The 25,725-nt window shown below is 43.9% G+C and overlaps 1 protein-coding gene across 7 annotated transcripts in view; it reads right to left on the reverse strand.

Annotated features, from left to right (window-relative positions):
- CTNND2 (catenin delta 2) overlaps window positions 1-25,725 on the reverse strand; it is a 1,263,346-nt gene that overhangs the window by 231,987 nt on the left and 1,005,634 nt on the right. For all 7 annotated transcript variants that reach the window (XM_019483895.2, XM_059728600.1, XM_019483890.2 and 4 more), the window contains one exon: window positions 19,770-19,983. In XM_019483895.2, the coding sequence (XP_019339440.1) occupies window positions 19,770-19,983 (214 nt within the window). The remainder of the gene's footprint in view (window positions 1-19,769; window positions 19,984-25,725) is intronic.

Raw genomic sequence — 25,725 nt, forward strand, 5'->3', positions numbered from 1 at the left:
TGCGCAGCAGAAACAGGTTGTCTTGGGTGGTTCTGCCCGGCACGCAGTAGCTCTGCTCCTGCCCGGCAATGGAGGCCATGACGGTGTGGAGGTGGGTCACCAGCACCTTGGACAGAATCTTGTAGTCTGCACACAGCAGGGAGACCAACCACCAGTTCTTAATGCAGCCAAGGTCTCCCTTCTTGGTCAGCAGCGTGAGCACTGCTCTGCAACGATCATGTTGAGAAGGCTTTCCCAGAAAACACGCAGGAGGCAGGGGCCTAGGAGAGGCCAGAAGATCTTGTAGAAGTAGGTGGGTAACCCGTTGATGCCTGGGGCTTTGCTGGAGGCAAGGCCAGCCCCAGTGGCTGCCACCTCCTACAAAGATAGTTCCTGCTCGAGCTCGCCAGCCTCCAGGGCACAGAGCCATGGGAGGCCCTCATGGAGTCCCCACATGGCCTCGGAGTAGGACAGCTTGGCCACAAACAGGTTGCAACAGAAGGTGACGGTGTGCTCACACACTTTGCCTGGGTCCATGATTACCCAGCCCTCAGGGGTCTTGAGGTGATTTAAGGATTTGCTCACTGCCCGCTGCTGCTCCAGGTTGAAGAAGAAATGGGTTGGGGCATCAGTTTCTGCCAGCTCTTGGCAGTGGGCATGTATACTTGTTCCATGGGTTGCACTCTCTGCCAAGTCATGCAGGCATTTCCTGTGGAAGCAGAGGCTCTCGCACAGCACTACATCGCTACTAGCCACCATCAGGGCAGTGTCAAGCTCTGCCACATCTTCCTCCAGCTCTCAGATATGGCGGTGCAGTTCATTCATGGCCAGCTGGCAAAAAGCCTGGATCTGTACCTCATCCATGTCCCACCACAGCTTCCAAGAGGAGTAGCTTGATTTTACAGCCTCTCAGCCCCACCAAAAGTGGGCAAGGCAGTCCTGGAAGTAGGAGTCTTGGAGCAGGCTGATGTTGAAGCACCAATAAGACACCTGTGTACAGAATCTGCTGGGCAGGCTCAGTTCTCAGCAGGCCAGTCCATGATCTGACAGGCCTGAGAGAACGATGTGGCCACTGCTCAGGAGTGGCAGATGGTGCTTGGTGACATACAGACAGTCAAGGTGGGACATGGTCAGACCGTTGGTGCTCATACTGGCCCAGGTGTACTGGCACATGTCAGGATGCAGGGCTCACCAGATGCCGATGAAGTCTGTGGTCTCCAGGGAAGACTGCAGCTTGCGGGCTGAGGGCAGGTGAGGCTCAGGCCCTGTGCAGTCAAGTGAGGCATCAATAGTGCAGTTAAAGTTCCCGCCAATGAGAAGCAGGTCATTGTCCTCACTAGCATCGTGCAGGAGTGTGGCCAAAGTCTCAAAGAAAATGACCCTCTCTTGGCCATCAGTGGCCACATAGACATTGACAAGTAGAAGGTGGTGTTGCACTAGGGCAACGCGGATAGTCAGGAGGCAGCCAGGGATGACCTCCCGCACCACCACTGTGTCAGGCTGAGGTTGGTGCCATGTTGAGGTTGGTGCCATGGCTCAGGAACAAGTGGCCTTGCCATGCAGCATACCAGGCTACCTGGTTGAGCCTGTCAGAATGTGTCTCATGGAGGAAGGGAACAGCCAGCCACTTTTGGTGCAGGAGCTCCAGGACAGCCTCCCAATTCACCAGATCTCAACAACCATTGATGTTAAAAGTGCCAATGGTCATGGCTGCCATGGGTGTGGGTATGGGAGATGAAGAGTGAGGCAAGGCGTAGGTGGAAGAGCGAGCACCCAAGACCAGAGCAAGATAGCAGAGACAGGTCGGGGAAGGCCTATTATGCCCTACTCCACACCAGGGACCCTCCCAGGCCCCACTTATCTCTTACCCACTATGCGAGCTTCTCCAGATGATAAGCCATCTGCTGGTGCCTAAATCTTACTGCATAAGTTTGGCCGCAGCTCTGGCAGCCTTGACAAAAAGCTTAAGGTCTGCACACCACTGGGTGATGTGCCCCGCTATATTCTTCTGTCCTTTGGTCTGCTTCAGAAAGGTCAGGAGACCCCCATAGTTGGGGGCGGCCCAGGGGGGGGTCTGCCAATGTGGGCTGGATGTTCCCCACATTGGCAGAAGAATGTTGAGGTTGCACCCCCGGTGGGAGCTTGCCCGAAACCACAGTGTCTATGTCCTCAATGTCCAGGCACAGCAGCCTCCTCTCATTGTCCAGGTCAAGGACCAGCTCCAGGACAGCAATTTCCACCTTCTTGAGGGGAAGAGAGGTCACCCTGCTCTCGACACTCAGAAAGCTGGACCTCCATCTCACTAGCTTCCTCATCCAATCTGGTAGGCTGTGACTTGACCAAGAGGTCAACAAACCCCTCTACCACCCCCTGGGTCAGGGTTCCAGAAGAAAGGAATTCTGTATCACCTTCACTACCACTGGACTCCAGGAGCTGTGAGACAGGTTAGGGGTTGGTGACCACTGCCATCACCTCTCCCGCTGCCAAGTCATCCCCCGCCATGGCCACATGCAATGGGGTTGCTGGCAGGATAGCTGGAGCAGGTTCAGGGTCTCCAGCATGGCCTCTCACTGGCACCAGCCAAGGAACACCGTGGCGGGGATGGGGCATCCTGAGAGGCCCCCTTCATCTTCTGCTCTTTGTTCTTCTTCTTTGGAGGAGTGGCGGGCAGCCCCCCTTCATAGGGGATGGGCCAGACTTCTCCCGGCCTGCCCCTCTGAGGCTGGCCACCTCAGACAAGGCCATGGAGGGCAGCTGGGAGGAGGCCCGAGGCCCATCATCTGACAGTGCCCCAGGGCCACAGTCATCAGCTGTCCCATCCACCTTGGCTGGGGAGGTTGGGGTGGGCAGGGGGCAAGATGGGAAGACCTACCACACTGGAAACATGTGGTTTCCCCCAAGGAAAAATAAATACAAACCTCTGCCCTATGAGCTTGAGGTTCAAGGAGTGAGGCAGAGACCGGGGCCCTCCCTGAGGAGCATGAAGACCTGCCTTCGAAAGGACAGGACATGCTTCACCTTTGGGTCCTTGCTTCCAATCGTCAGCTGGTGAAAGGGATTTGCAGGAAGCCCACAGGGCTCGAGTCCCCTGGCCAGCTTCCTGTTGGTCAGGTGTGGGGGCCCATTGGAAAACACCAGCCTCACCGCCTGGGTGTCTAGGGGTGTTACAAGATAGTGTATGCCTGCGATGTCCAAGGCCCTCTGCATACACCCTGTTGACCAGGGTGGGAGTGCTCTGGTAAATCACTGGGACCATGTTAACACGAGCCACGTAACATACATTACGCCATCCCAGGAGATCAGCTAGGGCACCTGCGCAGACCTCAACCCTGACATAGGGAGGGGTGTGAACCCTCAAGCCATGGTTAAGCGGGAGGTCTTGAGAGGCATCCCCATGCCAGCTGCTGTGTGTGGGAGCAGCCATTCCTGCTAGGACAGGGTTAATCCCAAAAGCTAAAACTAAGGGAATGAAAAACAAATTGTATATATAAACTACAGAGATAAGTGTCTGGGAACTTGACCATAAAAAGCAAAAAGGGAGAGAGGTGACTGCCCGGAGGGGAGAAAGAAGGAGTGAAAAAGAGAAAAAGGTGTGGGGGTTAGGGGAAAAAAAAAGAAATGAAAAAGAAAAAGAGAAAGAGTGGCGGAATAAGAGCACCCCTCAAAAGGCAAAAGATAAAATAAGACAACTCTCCATGGCAGATAAGCAAAAAAGAAAGAAAGAGAAACAGTAAGAGAGAAGCTGTGAAGTAGACAAATGCAACTTGCAGACGGAGAAACCGGAATTAAAAGGGGGAGAGGACAGAGAACAGGAAAAAGAGATAAAAAAATCATGAAAATGCAAGAAAAAAATCAGAAAGGGAGGTAGAGAAAAGCAAGAGACCTTTAGACAGGTGGGAGTCAGAAAAAAAAAGAGATAGGAAGCCAGGGAGTCTTATGCTCAGGATCACCCCATGCAGCTCCAAGCGAGCCCGGTCTGAGGCATCCAAAGTGGAAGGAAGAAAGGAAGGAATGAAGGAAGGAAGTCACACTAACAACTGAACTATAAATAAGTAAGCCCTGTCATCAAGCTAAGAGCATAAAGAAAGTGAAAGATTTAATTGACTAAGGACAGCTGAAGGTGAATAACTCACTTGATCTTTATGAAAAAGTTGAGTGACTCTTCATCAGCACAACAAATTACATCAGTGGGTAAAGACAGTTATTTATTTCAATTTTAGAACAGAAATAGTAACCTCACACTTTTAGAATGCATTCATAAAGGAGAGGAATGTATTTTTAATTGGAATGCAACTTGTAATAGGTTTGGCAGAAAATGATTCAGTGAAAGTGACAATCTTGTTTACTTAAATGCTGTGTAACAGACAACATCACCCTAGAAGTAAAATTACACAATTTGTAAAATTACCTTTAGAGTTACCATGCACTGTATATCAATAATTCATATTGAATGGCATTGAAGTTTGCTGAAGATTATTGATCTATAGCCAATAGGCTGGAAATATGACTGCCACCAGGCAGTACTGCCTGGGGTTTTGGAACTCTGTGGACAAATAGGCGCCCATCACTGGAGCAACTCAGTCTGTCAAGCATTTACTAATAGAAACAGTAACAAACTATCTTCCTTCCCAGACAATGTGGAGTACTACTCTTTGCAACTCAGGTACCTACATTTTGTCTAAGTCCCATTTAGACACCTATTTTCTATGGCTGAGCAGATAATCTAAAATTGAAAAGGGTTTTAGTTTTAAAATGCTGTTTAAAAGTTTCTCTTAGGTACAATGTTTATACTGCTATTGACATATAAGTATCTTTTGGTACAGATATGAAAGAAAGCACTCAATAGATTAGTCTACACTGTAGCAAATGAAGACTTTACAACCCTTTCTTAGAAGAAAGCATTGTCTTATGCAAATATATGAAGATGCCCAGTTAAATCTAAAGGTATTGTTTACTGAACTGGAAAAGTAACTGGAAATTATGATATTCAGTCTCCGGTCCAATGTTTTCAAGAGATTTGAGGATAAGAAATCATCACTGCCTCACAGGATTGAACTGTTGCAGTACGAGAATGAAGAACAGCATGGTTAACAGTATCTCAAGTAATGGGAGATCAAGTCAAATGATTATATGACCTTCATCCATTAAGAAACTGCTGAGTTGGAGGAAGAAGTAGGCGCAGACAGAAGTGACAATTTTCACATCGTTTATCCATAAAATGTGGTCTACAGTTGTGGCCAAACACAAATGCATGGTTGCAGACAGCTCCATGGTTGCCTGACAGCCTGTTGCTGTTTTCAGAATTGGGTGTAGGGGAGCAAAGGGAGTGGAGGGAGTTAGGTCTGGGGGGTTTTCAGCCTCTGCTAGAGGGTGGGGTGGGTGTACTGGAGCCCCCCCCCCCCCCAAGTATGGACAACTGGTGCCACCTGAGTCTGGGAGAGGGCACCAGAGGGGCAAGACCAGGGGGTGGGGGTTCTCCAGCGGCCAGCCAGGGACTGGCACTTCCACTGCTGATGTGCTGCCAGTGGAGTCAATTTTGGGGGTGGGGGGCACTCTGTACCCCACTACCAGCCAGAGCGTTTGCTATCAAGCGGGGGGACAACAGCATTTTCAGGGGGGCACATGTCCCACCGTGTCCCTATGTATTGCCTATGCCCCCAGGGTTGGGGGGGGGGGAGGTAGGGCTCCAATTCACCCCACCCCACCCTCCAGTCCTGGCGGGGGAACTCCTAGAACAAGCTCCCTCTGCTCTCTTTGCCCCTCTCCCCCATGGTGAAAACTTTGCAGCTGTGTAGGGAAGAGTAGCCATTGCTAGGGGAAACCAGCTGTAGGCTTGCAGCCAGCAGCTAGATTCTCCCCCTGACCCCTTCCCCCAGAACCAACAGTAAACTTCTGTTTGGTCCACGAGATCGTGGCAACTCAGAACATGTCCTGCAAAGCATTCTCATTTACAGCAGGGAACTCCACTTCTCTTTGCACCCAGAGCACTATGGTACAAAAGAGCACAATCCTGCCCAGCGGCCCCAATCCAGCAAAGCATGAGCAATTGCTTAACCTTAAGTAATGATTAGTTTCAATGATGTCAAAAGGAACTGCACAATTATGTTAAAGAACTGCATCCAAAGCGAATTGAATAGATGCAGAAGATACAGTAATCTTTGACTCATTTCAAGTGGGGAAAACGTACTTAGCATCATTGTGAATGTAAAGTGATAGTAAAGACAGAATAGTTAAATATGTTATCATCCAAATCTTGCTTGTAAATTAAAAATATTTAGCACTTAGCCAGGCAAAAATGCTTCATTGATTTAGCAAGTATCGTTAAAAACTGGGAATCTTATCTTAAAAAACCCTTTCTAAAAAATCTCTCTATAAATCATTAAAGCAAAATTATTAGCTCCCTCTTAATACTTTCATAGACAGATAGTAAAACTTGCCAGGTCCTTTTCACAGCTTTGTTTTGTTTTTCTGCAGTTTAATTTTTGCAAGAAAAGGATAACTCTATTAATTCTACACTGCAAAAGCATACTGTACTATCAAAGATTGGGTTTTAGGACTGTACTAAAGAGGGAGATTGTAAGAATACCATCAACAAATATTTTAAACTTTGCAACTGAAAATGGGTCAAGAATTATCCAAAAGGCCTGATCCTTCAGCATTAAGAGCCACAGGAAATTTCTCTTGGAAATATTTTAGCACAGGTGTGGCCAACCTGTGGCGCACATACCACAAGTGGAATGGGAAGCTTCTGTGTGCACCAAGGGGCAGATCAGGAACAGGACAGGCAGGGAGACAGGGCAGGGAGCAGAAAGATCAGCAACTTGGCAGGGAACAGCAAGCACAGTAACAGATTAGGAAGGAGAAGGGGATCAGAGTGGTACTTGCAGAGGATGTGGAGCTAATTTGTGGCATGCCTGCCAAAAAGGTGGTCCCCGCTGGTTTAGCAGATCCCATCACTTACTTTTAAAATGAAATTTTCAAAAGCTCTGTGCCTATAAATAGATGCAATCTCTGAATGTGTAGTTTATATCACAATAAGATTTCACATCTGTGTTTACATGCTCCAGTAGCTGAGCTAATGTCAAGGGCACTTTTGTGGAAAATTATTGCATTGATAAACTGCTTGATGAACCTTAATATTAAAGGCTGTCCCCCTTTGCCACAACTCTGTTAAATATGATTCACTACCTTGTGATTTAATGTTACATTGCATTAAAAAGAAGACTAGAAATTCAGAAAACAGATAGAGTAAACTAACATAGTAAAGCCTAACAACACTGTGATATTAGAAGCACCCAAAAATACTGTTAACTTTTTTAATATTAATATTATTTTTTAATATTCATATTGCATTCACTATCAAGATTTCCTACTTCCTCTTGAAGTGCAGCATTATCTGGATTGACATTTTCAGGAACCATTTCCTGCAGAAAGGAATCATTTTAAATTTAGGGATAATTAGCAAAGATAATCTGTGAAAAAAACTAAGGTTTGGTTCTAAATTAATCTAAAATGTTAACCCACTGTTTTATTTAGTTTTGGTCAGCTGCCTAGTTACCCAGCTTCACTTTAGGCAGAAAGGCTTACAAAGGTATCAAGAGAATAATTTGCCATTTTTATCTAGTGTTTACATTTTTCAAGACCTTTTCTAAGCTGATGACTTTCTGTAAACAGCAGTGGAATTGTTCCCTATAAATGTAGTACAGGAATTAGCTCTGACCTAGAGTTCCACATTCTGGGTGCTAGATGAGATGTGCTTACTTGGTGTATAGTGAGAAATGGAGATATAGTCTTTCTTGACAGTTTTGGAAAGTCTCCAAATAGCTGCATTCTTTTAGGTCTTGGAAACAGTAGACTGAAAAGGAAAAAAGCTAAGGCCTAAGTCTTTAATCAGGCAGATGATTAATTTAATCGTCAGCTTCCATGGGACCGTTCACAAGTTTAGAGGTAAGCATTAGGGGTGTGTGAAGTGGGCCCTATTTGATTCGGATTCGGCCCGAATCAGGGACAGTGATTTGATTCAGTAATTCGGATCACTGTCCCTGATTTGATTTGGCTGAATGCGAATCTGAAGAGTCAATGCTGATTCCGAGAATCAGCGATTTATACACAGGCACAGCTTTTAAAGTTTTTTTGCATACCTTGAGGTAGCAGTGTGGCTCGTGGTCACAGTGATGCTGCTCAGCGGTGAACCTGGTCCACTTCTGGGTCTCCTGGGGAGCGTGTTGGGGGCCCCCCTGCACCCGCTGGCTTGCAATCAGCCATGGGGGGACCCAGACCCAGGAGACACCAGTCACAGGGACCCCCCCAGTGTGCTCCCCAATGGACACAGAAGTGGACTGGAAGGGGCCCCCTAGAGGTATGTAGAAAAAACATTTAAAACCAAATCGATTTGGAGAGTTCTGATTTGATTCAGGGAGATTAAAGGGTCCTCTAATTTGATTCAGATTCGGAGATTTGGCCACCGAATTGGGCCAAATCTCCGCCAAATCGAATCAGGGACTGAAGCTTCACATAGCCCTAGTAAGCATATGCCACAGGTCTTGGTCCTCAAGGTATGTTCAACAGTTATCAATTTAGATAGGTATCATTATGACAGCGTGCAGCTGTCCTCAAAACTGTATATACTGCACATATTATAAATGCTGCTATGTTTTGTAGCAGGACAGAAAAATGTTAATTGATAACATAACGACTGTATCAAAATTTTTTTTTAATCACTCAGTACTGCATTCAAATAATAAAGAAGCCAAAACAAACAAACAAAACGAATAACAATATTTATGCATGAATTAAGAGGTTTTTAAACACCCAATGGACAAATGGACCCAACTCCCATTGAGCTTCAATGGGTATTCAGCACCTAACTGTTATTTGTGCCTTTGAATAGCTCTTTTGAAAACCTTCAATCATTAATGAATTCAGCAGCAGTACTCAATGAGGGGGGGGACACACAACCTCTGAATGATTTCAACTTGGAAAAAAAATGAAAAAAGATACGTAATAAGCTCCCTTTCACATTCATTTTAATTGAAATTAACAGGGATAACAAGAATTTTATCTCACCCATAAAAAGCTTGACTACTGGAATAAAAGCTAACAATATTTTTATACCAATTAATACTAGCTAAAGGGACATGTAATATTAGGGAAAACTAAGACTATACATTCTTTAAGCAAGGCTTCCCTCATCAAATGAAGAGATCTTTCCAATTTCAGTCTTGAGTCAAAATATATATATATCACAAAATAGTGCTTTGAAAGCTATGATTATTTGGATATGAGACTGGTTGTGATGTTTCACAACACTGCAAAACCAATCATAGCAAAAGGAAGAATTTTAAAAATGTTTTTAACATACACATAACTAAGGGGCAGGAAATTATTTGGGCCTGAGGGCCACATCGGCAGTTCTAGGGTTCTGCTGCAGGCTGACCAGTACCCTCCCCCTGCCCCCTCACAACTGCCTGGAGCCCACATGCCCTACCACTCCTCCCTGCCATTGCCAACAATGCACAGCCGCAGCCCTTACCCCAGCCCACCCTGTGCCTACACTGGACTCTCTCCAGCTGGAGCAGACCAGCTGAAAACTGCATGCACAGCTCTAACCTTGGCCCGCCCCATGACTGCTCCAGACTGCCCGCCCATGCTGAGCTGCTGCTGCTTGGCATGGGGGAAAGCGGTCTCACCACTACCAGGTCCTTCTTGCTGCAGCCGCCTGAAGCCCATACTCAGGCTGCCCTGCAGCTCCTCTCCACTGCCATCACTGGCACCTCCAGGCTACCCAGTGGGGCAGGAGTAGCAGTGCACCGGAGTTGCAGGGCAGCCCAGGCATGGGATCTAGGCAGCTGCAGCAAGAAGAGCCTGGGAACGAGGCCACTTTTCCCCAACACTGAGCAGCAGCTTCTGCCCAGCCACTGCTGCTGCCCCTGCTACCACTGCTCAGTAAAAGTAGGTGAGTCTGGAGCAGGCACAGAGTGGGTTGGGGTTTGGGCTGTATGCATGGGTTCCGGCTGGTCTGGAGCCGGTCCACTCTGCTGGGCCCATTCCAGACAGGGCGAGGGGCAGACCGGGGCGGGGCTGTGTGCATGAGTCCCTGCCAGTACCATGGGGCTGGAGCCAGCAGCAGCAGTAACTGAAAAGAACGGCTGCCACCTGGGCTGCCTAGAAAGTCAGTCCAGTTGTAGAGCCACCCCAGTCGCACTTGTGCGCAAGGGACAGCAGGATGAGCTATGGGCCAGATGGCGCCTGCGCCAGGTGGGACCAAGGGACCCACTGCAGGCCAGACAAAGTCTCTTTGTGGGCTGGATCTGGCCTGCAGTTTGTATTTTGCCCACACCTGACACAACTGATTCCAACTGGATTTCTAAAACCTTCTTTACACAGGATGTATATCAGATTTTGCTAAATATGAACACAACATGTAATCTGTATTAAGAACATTTTCCCCATTCTTGAGCTGGATATTACTGCAAAATTTCCAAGATAGATAGGGATCATAGAGAATTTTTGATGACACAATTTGCAATTTTGATTGGTGCAATTATGAAAACTGAAATTCAACTGGATAGACTACATTAATTTATTACAGTTCTTAATCACTTTATATTTATAAACTCATTCCACCAAATATTGGCATGTTTCTCCCACTTTTATTTTTCCATTTTTCTCTGACCATCTGATTAATGAAGAATACCTAAGGTTTACTTCTTTTTTTTTTTTTTGAGTAAAAGACTGATTTATATTAATTACACGAGTTTAATGTGTATGTGACTCTGAATTCCACCTTCTGTACACCTTCTCGGGACACATGCATCTACAGTTTATAATCAAGATGTATGATTTCTGCCATATTCCCTGTACTCATTGATCTGGCAACTTTCTGAAAAGTGATTAAATGTGATTTCCAGACAAACTTAAAGCAAAGAACGAAAGATGAGCTACTTTCACAACTTTGATGTTTTTATGGGTAAAATTCATAATTTACCCAACACTTCCATATATTCAGAAGACAAAAGTTCCACCTCAGACATTTGTTTTGTAGTAGTGACTGAAAATCAGTTGCAGATTGGCTGTCCAGTGCAGCAAGAAATAACTTGCCATTTCACTATTTATAATTATAACATGTTATGATCATGCTATGATCATCTGAAGAATAAAATCGTCTCTCAGTAAGACCAGATACATACAGTTTGATAGACCAATGGGGCAGTCATTTTGGGTAGTTGTTCAAAAGGTTCTGGTACTAATTTAGCTCACTTTTGCATATGGAGCAGAAACAATGATTTCAGCAGTGACAACTTTTGTTTTTTGGAGAGAAAAGAAATTTTTTTGTTTGTGAGAAGGGTAGGAACCAAGAATAACAAACTTCTTTTGGTGCCAATAGAGTCCGGTGATCAACTTTTACTCTCTACAGTCAGAATCATTGGTGATTCCCATATTACTCTTTATTAACACTGGTTAATATAATTTTTGTGCTAATCACAAAGCAAATAGAGCAAACTCTAAAATATAATTATGGAAAAGTGTTCATAATTATCTTGTGACTCATGAGAGGTAAAGTGGAGCCACAAATCAGTTATGCATTGTCATCCCTAACGAGGGAAAATAGATTTTTTATTTCACAATCCACAGGCTGCATGCTAATTTCATATATTCTCTTGTATGCATTCATATTTATTAATGTACACTGTACTCTCAACTATATAAAATGACTAATAAAAGGGTTTTTCTGGTTCATTTTACCAGAAGCTACTGGGAAGAGTGTTGTCACAGAACCATGGTAGAGAGACAGCTAATGAAATATGTTTCAGTCAGATTAAAGTGTTTTCAATGCAGAAAACTACAGTTAAACTGTGTATTGTAATTCAGATTCTCCTTGACTCGCTGGTTGATTATACAGATCTAGGGCTTCTGAGAATTGCATAGTTGCATTAATATATTTCACATATTTACAACTGTATTATATATTCATTCACTGTAAATCCCAGGCCCTTTATGAAGGATTTTTTACTGAAGAAAGTAGATTTGGCCACCAGAAGATCTGTGGCATAGGGAGAGAAATCACATAATGGCTCCATGCTATTCTTTCTCTGCTACTTATGGAATGGAGGTCTGGCTCCCAGCTGTGCTCTGAATCATTTTGGTTGCTTCCACAGACCTGCAGAACTGTGAGTGGATGAGTGTGTGTAAAGGAAATCCTGGAACTCCTCCAACTTACATCAAAGTTCATATTGCCCCCCTGACTGGCTTCAACATAAAGGATTCACTGAGCACATCTACATGTTCATTAATGTGCTTTTGCTACTGTGCAGTAATGAAAGCGCAATAGCAAAAGCATACCTGAATGTGCAGTACTGAAAGCGCATGCTTTCTTAGTGATGCTTAACATGATGCTTAGCTTATTTTTGCTGTGCATTAGCATATCAGCGTGGTTTCTGACGTGGCGCTCTAATGCATAGTAACATAGGCTACTGTGCTTTGAAGTGCATGTGTAGATGTGCCCATCAGGGAGTACAGAAGCCACAATGACCCACTCCAACCCCTGTCTTGCACCATGAGGAGGAATTAAAAGGAAAGATAGATTCTGCTTTGAAGAGATTAAATGAGAGACAGGAGATGAAAATGCAAGAGGGGAAGCTAGAGGCACAGCTTCAGACTGGATCAGATAAAGGGAAAACTGTCAGGGATGAAAATGCAGATTCAGAAATGATCAGTGTAGAGGCTGCTGCTGAATAACTGGAAAAAGATGAAGTTACTGAAGACCTATAAAGAAAAAAAAGAGGAACCAAGTGACAAAAGTAAGGGAGGAAAAGAAGCTGTTACAAGAAATGCTGGAGGAAATGCCAGTCAGCTATAAAAAACACTACAAGAAAACAGAAATGCAAAGGCAAGGGGGAGGAATGGTCAATATTGTCAGAAGACAGCAGGGAGAGCCAAAAGGAAGTACCTTCTAAGTTTAGCTGGAAGGTCATTGATGATCTCAGTATGGCCTATTTCAGGGGAGCACAGGGTTTGCCAACTGGATGGGAGGGAGTAAGGGAGCCACTTGCAGGTGAGGACACTGTGGTCATAAGAATAAAATATTCATTTCAGGGTTCAAGAGTCTGGCAAGAAAGGGGAGGTGGGAGCTAGTGTGAGAGATGAATATCTACAAAGGTTAAAATAAACCAGGATTGGGAAAATGTGAATATTCATGACAGTAGACAGAACCGATCCAGGTATATTGGTGGTGAAAGCTGGTGGAGCTTTTCGAGATAATTATTCTGATGCATGTCTGTTAGGAGCCAGCGGGGGAGATTATGCTTAGGGGCAATCAACATGGGTTCATCAGAGGCAGGTCCTGTCAGACCAACCTGGTGGCCTTCTATGACCAGGTCACAAAATCCTTAGACGCAGGTGTTGCAGTGGACGTAGTCTTTCTGGACTTTAGGAAGGCCTTCGACACTGTCTCTCACCCCATTCTCATTAAAAAACTAGGAAACTGCAGCATCAATACCTACACAGTCAGATGGGTCACTAGTTGGTTGGAGGGCCGCACCCAGAGAGTGGTGGTGGATGGGTCATTTTCGACCTGGAGGGATGTGGGCAGTGGAGTTCTGCAGGGCTCGGTCCTCAGGCCTGCACTGTTCAACATCTTCATCAGTGACTTGGACGGGGGTGCAAAAAGCACCCTGTTCAAATTCACAGATGACACTAAGATGTGGGGAGAAGCGGGCATGCTAGAAGGGAGGAATAGGCTGCAATCGGACCTGAACAGGTTACAGGGGTGGGAGAATGAGAACAGGATGGGTTTCAACACTGACAAGTACAAGGTACTGCACCTGGGGAGGAAGAACCAGCAGCAGACCTACAGGCTAGGGAACTCCCTTCTCATCAGTGCACAGGCAGAAAAGGATCTTGGAGTCATTATTGATGCCAAAAACAACATGAGTTGACAGTGTGGGGACTCGGTCAGGAAGACCAACCACACCTTGTCATGCATCCATAGATGCATCTCAAGCAGGTCCAAGGAGGTGATCCTCCCCCTCTGTGTGGCGCTGGTCAGGCTGCAGTTGGAGTACCGCATCCAGTTCTGGGTGCCGCACTTCAGGAGAGATGTGGACAACATGGAGAGGGTCCAGAGGAGAGCCACTCACATGATCAGGGGACAGCAGGGCAGGACCTACAAGGAAAGACTAAGAGACCTGAACCTGTTCAGCCTCCACAAGAGAAGGCTGAGAGAGGATCTAGTGGCCATTTACAAACTAGCCAGAGGGGACCAGCAGGCATTGGGGGTGTCCCTGTTCCCCCGAGCACTCCCAGGAGTGACAAGAAATAACGGTCACAAGCTGGCAGAGAGTAGATTTAGGCTAGATATCAGGAGGCGCTACTTCACTGTCAGGGCAGCTAGGATCTGGAAACAACTTCCAAGAGAAATGGTGCTGGCTCCTACCCTGGGGGTCTTTAAAAGGAAGCTACATGAACACCTTGCCGGGGTTGTTTGACTACAGTACTCTTTCCTGCCACGGCAGGTGGTCGGACTTGTTGATCTGCTCAGGTCCCTTCTGACCCTACCAACTATGAACCTATGAACTATGAAAGATAAGGGAGAGGAGATGAAATGCAAGAAAGAGCTAATGATGTAGGAAGTAAGTACAGGTTTCAAGTATACAGGCAGAAGGGTTAAAGGAAAAGCCCAGATGGGAACCCTTGGTATGAAACAGGAAGGGGAAAGGAGAACGTAGATTTAGTGCTGCAATAAGGAAGAGAGAGGAGGAGGAGATCTTGGCAGATGTTGTTAAGTATATGATTAATAAACTGGCTAGTTCCAAGGCAGCAAAGGTTACTGAAGGTGGGGAGGAGGAGAAGTGGGGGGAGCTGGGATGCTGGCTATGAGATGGGTAGAGGTTAATTTTATTACTGTGAACCACAAAAATGAAATCATCCCACACTAGAAGACTAGGTTAGTTAAACACCTCATCTCTGACAAAGAACATTTCCATTTCTGCAGTCTCCCCTCACCCAAAGTAGTTTCTTTATGAAGACTTTGGGAACTTTGATGCAGAAGAAAGAACATTTTGTTCGACTGATCTCAAATGTTTGTGCTGGACAGATGCACTTCTTTCTCCAGAGATCCCACTTGTAACAATATGTGCTCACACTGCATAAAGATCTACCTCTTCTCTATGTGCAGTAATGGTGGCACCACTTTCCTGGACGAAAGGAAGTTGGATGTAACTGTGTTTTAGCTGGACTGAAAATGTAGTGAGAAAAGGAAACATTTTGATGAACTGTCGCTTCATCTTCTATCAAAGGCAACTGTTCCATGATTATGTGTCCAGAACTTCTCGCTACTACTCAGATAGTTTCAGCTGCTAAGAATACATCTAGCTGGGAGGAAATACATTCTCCTCACAACTTAGGACTTGACCACAGTGTTCATTCCTTTGTTAGGACAAATGTGCTCATGACAGATAACAAGACTACATTATGAGGATGAAAATGAGGCACAGAGATTTCTAAATAGTCAACCAACATTAGCAGCATTCTGTTTTGCAAGAACTGAGACTGACAAAGGACTTAAACCCAAAATCCACCTTCATGGCCTAGTTTCCCTAAATACTTAAAAACATAAAACAAAACCAATCCCATTGACACTGTACTAGTGGAAGGCAGAAAGAACTGATGATTTAAGAACTACTAGTTTACTTTATGGGATTGTAATGGTATAAATACCTAGAAGGACACTCGACTATATGGAATAGCAGAGGGGAATTAAAAAAAAACTTTCTAGAAGGCCTTCAAATTTTAGTATGTCTTCCATTCTGAATCTCTAAGGCAGTATGTTTTCCTTTAATAAACTTTATTTTCAGACTTTCTTTCCTATGTTTTTTATTTTATCAAGGAAAAAAAATGTTTTTATGCGAGTAAAATGATTGACTGTTAAATTTGCAATAATGGCCAGAAACACACTGCCCTGTGACTGTAGATGTGGCCAAGATAGGACTAGAGTAATGACTGAAATAATTTGGAAAGGGTAAAAGGTGCTACAATTCCTGCCTGACACTGATAAATAAGGTCGATGGTGTGCTCACAGAGTACTACAGGCTTGAGAAGTACAGAATGACGGGGGTAACTGAGCCTTGCTAGTGGGAGCTGAGGAAACAATTCTATTTTAACTATAAATTATCATCTAGTTAAGAAACTTTGAAATAGGATGAGATTAAAGCTTGAACTCACAAAATTTACTAAAAAGACCATCTCTTTCATTTATTATCTAGCCTATTACCAAGGATTATAACAATTTTTCCACATAAATGTATGGAACTCACAGTGAAAAATTAAACTGGGTGCAATGCTGAAGAACAATAACATAGGCAGCATTTGCATTTTGTGAATATTTGTGTAAGGTTATTTTAAGCAAAATTATAATACACAATGGCTTCAAGAGGATTTAAATTAAATTCGGATGATCCTTTCATAATAAGCATTTTGGAGAAAAAATTATCCAGTGCAGAGCTTTATTTAGTTAATGGTTAAATACATGCATTGTAAACAGATTTTGTAGTGTAAATTTTCTGGGTTTTTATGAGAATGCCCATATTTATGGAATGCAATTATAAACCAAAAGGCAAAGTCTAAACATTTTGTTGTACAAAAGACCATCAAACGATAGTCCTTTTTGGTTATAAATTTTCTAAAAGTGCTCATGTTTATGTCTGACCACACATCTTTTTGATATTTCTAAGCAATTATCTAGTGTGCAGTTTAAAACTAGGTTTGCAAAGATTTTCATGTGAACATTTAAAATATTTGGTTTTGTCCAGTCCAGTACACCCAGAACTAGTATTGTTATAGAGGGGGTGTATGGTATATATATATATATATATATATATATATATATATATACACACACACACACACATGCATGGTATATGTGGTATTTATGTATGTGGGTATATATAAGTAGATTTGCTTAAAGATAAAATGAACAGAGTTCAGAGAGAATGTATTCAGAGGAACACAATGCAAGACATTCTCACAGTATCATCTTATTAGTTGCAAACAAGAACAATTTGGTGGGTGGGCATGAAGGTTACTCAGGGCACTGCATCACACCCTGTCCCATGCAGGCTTGGCTGCCGGTGGCTGCAGTTCCAGGACTGTGCAGCACCAACAGAAAGCTGGGGTGGGAGGGGGCGCGGGCGGGGGGGAGAGGTAGAAGAACCTGCATGCTGCGCAGCCTGGCTTGGCCCTGGCTGTGGCAAAGTGGAGCAGCGTGTGGTGCAGCCTTCTCTCTTTAAGCTCCTGGACTGGATAGGATCAACTGGCATCTCCCTGCCTCTTGTACCCAACCTTCAATAGCTCACCAAACTAGCTAAGTGGCCCTTCAGCCCAAATAATTGCCCATGCCTGGTCTAGGATGAAGTTCCGGAGATTAAAACTGCTTTGATTCCACTCCACAGCATCACTCTCCTGCATCACTTGCTCCTCCCCTTTTCATATAAGCTTATTATTTATTCATACTTTGAGTCTTCCCTGAACCAGGTTGCACAAGCAGTAACAGCCACAGTAATGCAGTACTCCACAGAGGATAATCTATGTTTCTCAGGAAAGCTAAGTAGAGTATTGCACTAACTATACTGCTCCCAGTACCTAAGCTAACTGAGGCAGCACTATCTCAGTTATCTCTGCGTGACATTGTTTTTTGCTGTGTAGACATTTAGCCACAACTGTCACTGCAAGTGCTGCTTACCACTGTTAGAGGTCAGAATTTTATATCTATCATTATTTGTCACAGTTGAGAGATAACCAAGTGAAAGACCTTTCTTTCTCTCGGAGGGGATGCAGGAGGATCAGCCATACATTTTGCAATGGATTAAATGCAGGCTGTAAGTTATTTTCTTTAAAGCCCAGAGAGCTAATGATACAGTGGTCATGTATTACAGCAACAGATAATGTGGAAACTTCTGTTGTAGTTGCCGAAGTTCACGACTCAAGTTCATTAGCACTTTGTTACTCATTTGCTCATAGAAAGCAGGAAGAGTACTCCCTGGAGCTGAGAGGCAGACAAATATGAACAAATATGTTGAAACTGAAGTAGTAGTTACACTTTATTAGGTCTGTCAGTAATTCTGTCACTCAGCAGGATGCATCATCAGAGCCCTGTGTAGCACAGCATCTTCTTGACAAGAAGAATCTAATTAAACCTGCCTAACAGGTATGAGATGAAAGGTGTTATAATTAGGAAACAAAATTAAATATAAAATCTACATTTAAAATATGTCATGGGGCTGATTTCCTGGAGCAAGGAGATTAGGAGTCAACCCAAGGGCAGATTTCTTGCCAACTGTGTACTAAACAGGGGACGTTCCACAAAGTGAACTGACCCCTGTGTTAAAATGGAGGGAACACTGTGTGTGATGATCCTTTTATCACAGAGACCACAACTTTTATTTTATCCTGTAGCTGGAAAGCCATGATGGACATATCAGTATTAGAAATACCTTAGGGGATCTTAAGACTTTCTTTTTGTAACATAAAATTAATTTTCACATTGTTGACACTATTTAGTAGTCAAGTGAATAGGGAAATCACACAGGGTTTAAAGATCATTACATGGCTTTTGCTTTCCTTTTTTATGGTGATGCAAGCTGGCTCCTCATGAACAGGGAGCAGATGTAGCATGACAAAGCATTATGGAGAGAGAAGACTGCTCATGTACAACAACCACTGAAAGAGTACCCCACTGTCTGGAAAGAGGAATTCTTGGCATACCACAAAAACTGTGGAAATTATTATATGCTCATGTACACACAACACTGACTAGGGGAAGGATGACACTAACTAGAAACTGAGCTACAATCCCACTTGTGCTGGGTGAAAATAGGATATAAAAGTTGAGGAAACAGTGCGATTTTATATTCCATTTTTGTGCTGCCCTTTCTATCAACTCTAGCGCCATGGGTAGCAGATTTAAGTTCTGTTCCTTTCCCACAATAACAAACCATATGAAAAAAGCCATAAAAGGTGGCATCTACTCCTAACATTTAAGTTTTTTTTTAAATAAGCATGTTTTGGTAAAACACGATTCAAAGATATTTTAATCCTGAGATACTTAACAGTATTTTTTTTTTTTTGTAGCTCACAAAAGCCCAAATCAAACAGAATTAAAATGAAACTTCTTCTGAAATCACAGAATACCAGTTATTACCTGTTGCAATCTAAAATTTCTTTAAATCACAGTGCTCTCTACACATAGACTGCGCATTGTTCAGTATGCTACTGAGAATTAGAAAAACACTTTGCAATAGAAGAAACATTGACCATCTCTCCAACACATTTCTTTCACATATTTCTATCAGAAGCAAAGCGAAACCGGCTTGCACTGCTTAAAGATATGAAAGGGGAAAAGAACAGCAAACACAGCATAACCATGCCTCCTCAAGTGAAGCAGCAGAGCATAAAATGAAGGAAACTTAACCAATGATGGAACTGCAAACATGAAGAACAGTGGTATATAGGGTGCAGCCTGATCAAGATAGTTCTCTGCTAGCAGGGAAAAAATAGCAACACGGCTCAAAGTATCACTTCTGTACCAATAAATACTTGTAGGATTCTGAGTAAAGGCAGGTATTATTTCATCCATCTAAAGAGTTTATAGGTGTACATTTGATGATGGGAAAGATGATGATAAAACAAAAGGTGAATAAAGCCAAAGATGAAGTAACTAATGTTATATGAATGGTATTAGGCTAGGACCTGCAGAACAGCTGAACATCAATATTGAGATAGAGAAAGAAACAAACCTGTGACCAGCTCTCTGATTTCCAGATCTGTAGTCTTGCGGAGTAACCGTACTAATGCTGGGATGCCACCACAGTTTTTCAGGGCAATTTTGTTGTCATCGTTGGCTTTCCCATACACCAAATTTCTCAACGCACCACAGGCACTACGGTGGACTTCTGTCATTCGATGGTCCAGTAGGTCCACCAGTAACTGTATTCCTCCTTGTCTTCTTATCTGAAACAGCCAAAAAGGACAATAATGGAATTAAGGAGTGAGTGGATGCAGTACACATGCTATCCAGTTTAACCGACAATGGCTTAGGTGGCTTTTGTACCAGCAAAGGGCTGGATGACAATTGCTGGGGCCTCTCCTGTACCAAAGAATTAGGAATCATCATGGGGTACTGGAACTATCATCTGAGCTGATCTGCCAATCTCCAGGGAGAGCTGTAATCAGGATAATCAGGAAATAAGAAATAGATTCTTCCACATATTCAGGGCAAAAGGGAAATGGACTGTGTTTGTAGGGGAGGAGGAGATGATTGCCAGCAACAGGGAACCACATTTTTTTTTGTCCAAAATGTCAAACTACTTGATGAATGCAAGCTGACTAAAAATGTATGCCTTGGAGTAGAAGTACTTGCTGTAGTTATCTTCAGTGTTTTATAGGATCAGGAAAGGGAAGAACAATGCCTGAAGAAAAATAGGATGCCTGGAAAACCATAAACTTTTGAAAATGGGCCTCAGGCTACTTAGAAAACTTTACCCAGGGTCTATGCTATATAGCAGCCAAAAATGAGAAAAATCAACCACTAATATACCCATCTCTTCTAAAAAATGAACCTAATCATCATTTTCTTTGCATGTCCTTGTGACAAGGTGTTTAGCAGAACTTCCAGATTCACTGTAATCTGACAGGCAATGCCAAGTACTTCTAGCTATCTTTGAACTTGCAACTTCTAGAATATCAACCATAAGCCTTAGTGCCTGTGCCACCCCAGCTTCAGTACCCTAACTTACTTATCTGAGAAAACTAATCAAGATGTAGGCATATAACTATACTCTTAGGGGCATTTTTACACACGCAAGTGCCTCGCATTTTGACGCTTGCAGTTGTATAAGCAGTGAAATGCACATCAGTGCTGAGAAAATGGCAGTGGCATGCTTTTGAACTAAAGCACATCAGAGTTGCTTTCATTTAAAAGTGCACAACCACTATTTTATGTGCACTGATGCACTTTTCTCCACTTATACAACTGTATGAGGTACAGCGCAGTTTACCTCAGCTCATGCGTGGAAGCAGCAGAACTCCGGCATGTCATGAGACAGAAAAGTATGTGTATAAATACCAAGATACTAAAATAGACAAAACAATAGAATACCTAAAAAAGTAAAACCAGCCTAGTTATCTGGGCTATTTAAAGTCATGGAAAAAAAAAACCTTCAGTGCTTTAATTTAAGCTCTGCTCACCCCCACACTGAGTTCAGCATATGCCCTGAAGAGGCACTGTATTAGCTGGATCCAGTTTGCCCAACGCTTGTATAGATCCAGTGCTTCAGCAGGGATTAAAAAAAAAAAAAGCCCCAGTGATCTATACAGATGCTGTGCAGTTGGGTGAACTAATGTGCCACCTCTTCCGATAAAAGTGTTTTATTATTTTTTTTCTGTGTCTGTCAGCACCCTTATTTATTGTTGTTTCTTGGCATGTGTGTCTACACATGCAATTAATGCAATTTGCCTTCAATAATTTACTGTGCAGTAAGCACCTGTACATGTAGACAGTAACACTTTACTGTGCAGTACATTGGTCTACTGCGCAGTAAAGCGTTTCTTGTAGACGTGGCCAGTGGGTACAAACTGGAAGCTAAACCACACAAAACTGTTTACAGATGTGTGCCAGTTTTATGGCTGCTGTGAAAATAGGTATAGCTTAATAAGAAAATATGTGCAATCCTGTTTTAAAGGACCAATTTATTTCATTTCTGTTTGCTGATTTAGCAAAGCATTTAAGCGCCTGCTTAAAGTAAATCACATACTTACATATTTTGTTGAACCTATACAGAAAAAGTTTTTGTTTTACAGAAAATAAGTGGGACAAAATAAGTCTCCAATTAAACAAATGAAAACAATTATTTGAAGGCCATCCTGTTGTAGTCACTCTGATCACTCAGAAAACCCCATACTGCATTTTCAAGTCAATTTTTGTTTTACAGTGCTACCCATTAAGATAATCTATCTAATATATTTTCCCTCCAGCAGTAATTGCCATTCAGTGATCCCTATACAATATTTGGCTGAGCAATCTACAGATCAACCATTGCAGCAAAGTGGTCAGCAATGCAACCAGAAAGGGCAGGGGGGCTGCAGGTATGGATGGAACTCATGCACAGGAGTTCACTGATCTTTTTGAGATCCTGGGCCTATGCAGCCAAGAGAAACACTGATGCCCTTTGCTTCAGAAAATGCAAAGATCAAAAAGAACGTGCTTTGCAATATATTGGATTGATCTAAATGTCATCCATTGCAAACACGATCATTTGTAATGAAAAAGATTTGCTCCTTTCTAAGTCAGTGATGTTTACAGGGAAGAAGGATTTCACTTTTGAATCAAATGTGTCAGCTCCTACTAGCAAATCATATCTTCAAATGCAATACGTTGCATGAGGAATAGCTATATCATGTACAGTACACAACATGTGACATTTACTGAAATAAATAGACTAGAAACTAAACTTGATGTATCAGTTCTGTAAAAGGTACACTATGAACTGTACTTGATATTCCAGTCTTTTAAAAAAAAAATGGAGATAAGAAAAGAAAATATTTTGGTTTAACCAAAGTATGTGAAAAATGATCAATTGTTCTGTTATAAATAGAGCCTGGTTTAAATTGTGGGCCCAGATAACTAATATCATGGCCCAATCATGGTGGGGGTTGACATTTTCATGACCAGATTGTGGCATACCCTCTGATTGGCTCAGGGGGCAAGTGCCAGGTTTAAGTGCAGCAGCAGAGGCCTTGCTCCCAAGGCCTCTGATCACTGCTCAAAAGCCAATGCTCCCTTCTCCCTCTTCCCCCGCCCCGCCTCAACAATAACAGCTGTAGCAGCCATTGCCTCAGGCAGGGAGGAAATTCCTTTTTAAAAAATGCCACTCTGATCTGCCGGGCTCCTGGTCGACGGGCAGTGAGTTTGATGCTGAGCTCAGCATCAGCCAGTCAGCAGTGATGACGGTGAGCTCAGCGCTGAGCTTGACCCTGACACTAGGAAGGGAAAAGGGCTGTTTGCTCCTCTAGGAGGGAAAACTGGGGTGCCAGAGAATATACACAGAGGAGCAAACAGCCCCTCCCCTTGGACTCCCCAGGTGCCCTAACCTCTCTCCTCCTGCCGCATGCCACAGTTTTCCTCCCTGGAGGATCAAACAGCCCCTCCTATACCCATCCCCAAGCTCTCTCCTTCCCCTGTCCCCTTTGTGACCCTTCCCCCTCTCCCCAGGGCTGCAAAATTTGGTAAGCTCTACATTGACTATGTGTACCTCTACGTCTCAGCTACAGCCTACATCGGTGATTTTCTCAAAATCTCTATTAAACAGTCACTGAAAACTTACCCTCAACCACCCTTTCTCCAGGGGGTCTTTATAGCAAGTTAGTATCCTTTTGATCATGAGGGGATTTGCATTGTCACAGTATCTGTATCACATATATTTTTGAGTCTAGGAGTGGCCTTGTCCCGCCTAAGAGCTCAGCTATCATTGTTATTCATTATCCAAGATACTGTGCTGTTTCCTTGCTTGCTCTCCTGAAGGCTTCTATTAAGTTAAACTAGTATTTTTAATCCATTCCAGTTGTTCAATATGGCTATTCATGACTATTTTAACAGTCACATATTCAAAAAATTATTACATGTTCTCTACCATCATTAATTGATTAAGCCTCATAAGTCTCTTGTGAAGTAGAGGTAAGGTTTATTAACCTGGTCCAACTTAGGGAAATGGAGGCACAGGGAGTTAAAAGATTTACTCAGAGTCCTTAAGGGGATTACAGCCATGGCCTCAAGAATAATTCAAGCACCCTGAGTGTGGGGGGAAGAGCCTCAGTTGGTGTTAATTGCCATAGCTCAATTGACTTCAAGAGAGGATATCTACAAGCTGAGAATCAGCTCCTACTCCTCAATGACAACGGCTTCTGAAATATTCTTTCCATGTCTGTCATAAGGTCTGATGATGAAAACACTTCTATATATAATATTTATGATATACAAGTGGCTGCTTTTTTACTGTTTTCAGAAAGTAAGTGAAGAAGCATGCATGGCTCTATCACGACTGATTAGTGTAGCACAATTTACCTCTGTTCCCAATGACCAGTAGTATAACTTGGGGTAGATGAGTGAGGCAGAATGGCACCCCTCCCCACCAACACCCACCAATGTGAGTCTATGCAATAGCAACAGCAGTAGCCAGGTGCAGGGACACTGTATCACAGAATCATAGAAATTAAGGGCTAGAAGGGACCTTGAAATATCATTGAATCCAACCCCCCTGCTCTGGGCAGGAATACTGCTAAGATCTGATGATTCCAGCAAGGTGTCTGTCCAGTCTCCTCTTGAAGACTTCCAAGATTGGGGACTGCAACATTTCCTTCGGACGTCTATTCCAGATTCTGGTCACCCTTACCATAAAGAAGTTCTTCCTTACGTCCAACCTGAAATACGGTATTCCACCCCATACTGGTGAACAAGTTAAAAGGCTGTGACTTGGATGACTACACAGTCCGGTGGGTGGCAAATTGGCTGGAGGGTCGCACCCAGAGAGTCGTGGTGGATGGGTCAGTTTCGACCTGGAAGGGTGTGGGCAGTGGGGTCCCACAGGGTTCGGTCCTTGGAGCGATACTCTTTAATGTCTTCATCAGTGACTTGGACAAGGGAGTCAAATGTACTCTGTCCAAGTTTGCAGATGACACAAAGCTATGGGGAGATGTAGACACGCCGGAGGGCAGGGAACAGCTGCAAGCAGATCTGGACAGGTTGGACAAGTGGGCAGAAAACAACAGAATGCAGTTCAACAAGGAGAAATGCAAAGTGCTGCACCTAGGGAGGAAAAATGTCCAGCACACCTGCAGCCTAGGGAATGACCTGCTGGGTGGCACGGAAGTGGAAAGGGATCTTGGAGTCCTCGTGGACTCCAAGATGAACATGAGTTGGCAGTGTGACGAAGCCATCAGAAAAGCCAATGGCACTTTATCGTGCATCAGCAGATGCATGACGAATAGGTCCAAGGAGGTGATACTTCCCCTCTATCGGGTGCTGGTCAGACTGCAGTTGGAGTACTGCGTGCAATTCTGGGCGCCGCAATTCAAGAGGGATGCGGATAACCTGGAGAGGGTCCAGAGAAGGGCCACTCGTATGGTCAAGGGCCTGCAGACCAAGCCCTACGAGGAGAGACTAGAGAAACTGGATCTTTTCAGCCTCCGCAAGAGAAGGTTGAGAGGCGACCTTGTGGCTGCCTATAAGTTCATCATGGGGGCACAGAAGGGTGTTGGTGAGTATTTATTCACCAAGGTGCCCCCGGGGGTTACAAGAAATAATGGCCACAAGCTAGCAGAGAGCAGATTTAGACTGGACATTAGGAAGAACTTCTTCACAGTTCGAGTGGCCAGGGTCTGGAACGGGCTCCCAAGGGAGGTGGTGCTCTCCCCTACCCTGGCGGTCTTCAAGAGGAGGTTAGATGAGCATCTAGCTGGGGTCATCTAGACCCAGCACTCTTTCCTGCTTATGCAGGGGGTCGGACTCGATGATCTATTGAGGTCCCTTCCGACCCTAACATCTATGAATCTATGAAGTCATCCTCTAACAGTTTATGGCCATTGTTGTTCCATCCTCCCCAGCGTTGCCCTAGTGAACAGTTTTTCTCCCAACTCCCAATATCTACCCCTTACATACATATAGACTGCTACCAAGTCCCCCTCTGTCTTCTCTTTCCC

The sequence above is a fragment of the Alligator mississippiensis genome, chromosome 5 (genome assembly GCF_030867095.1).
Source record: "Alligator mississippiensis isolate rAllMis1 chromosome 5, rAllMis1, whole genome shotgun sequence".
In the NCBI taxonomy this organism is placed as follows: Eukaryota; Metazoa; Chordata; order Crocodylia; family Alligatoridae; genus Alligator; species Alligator mississippiensis.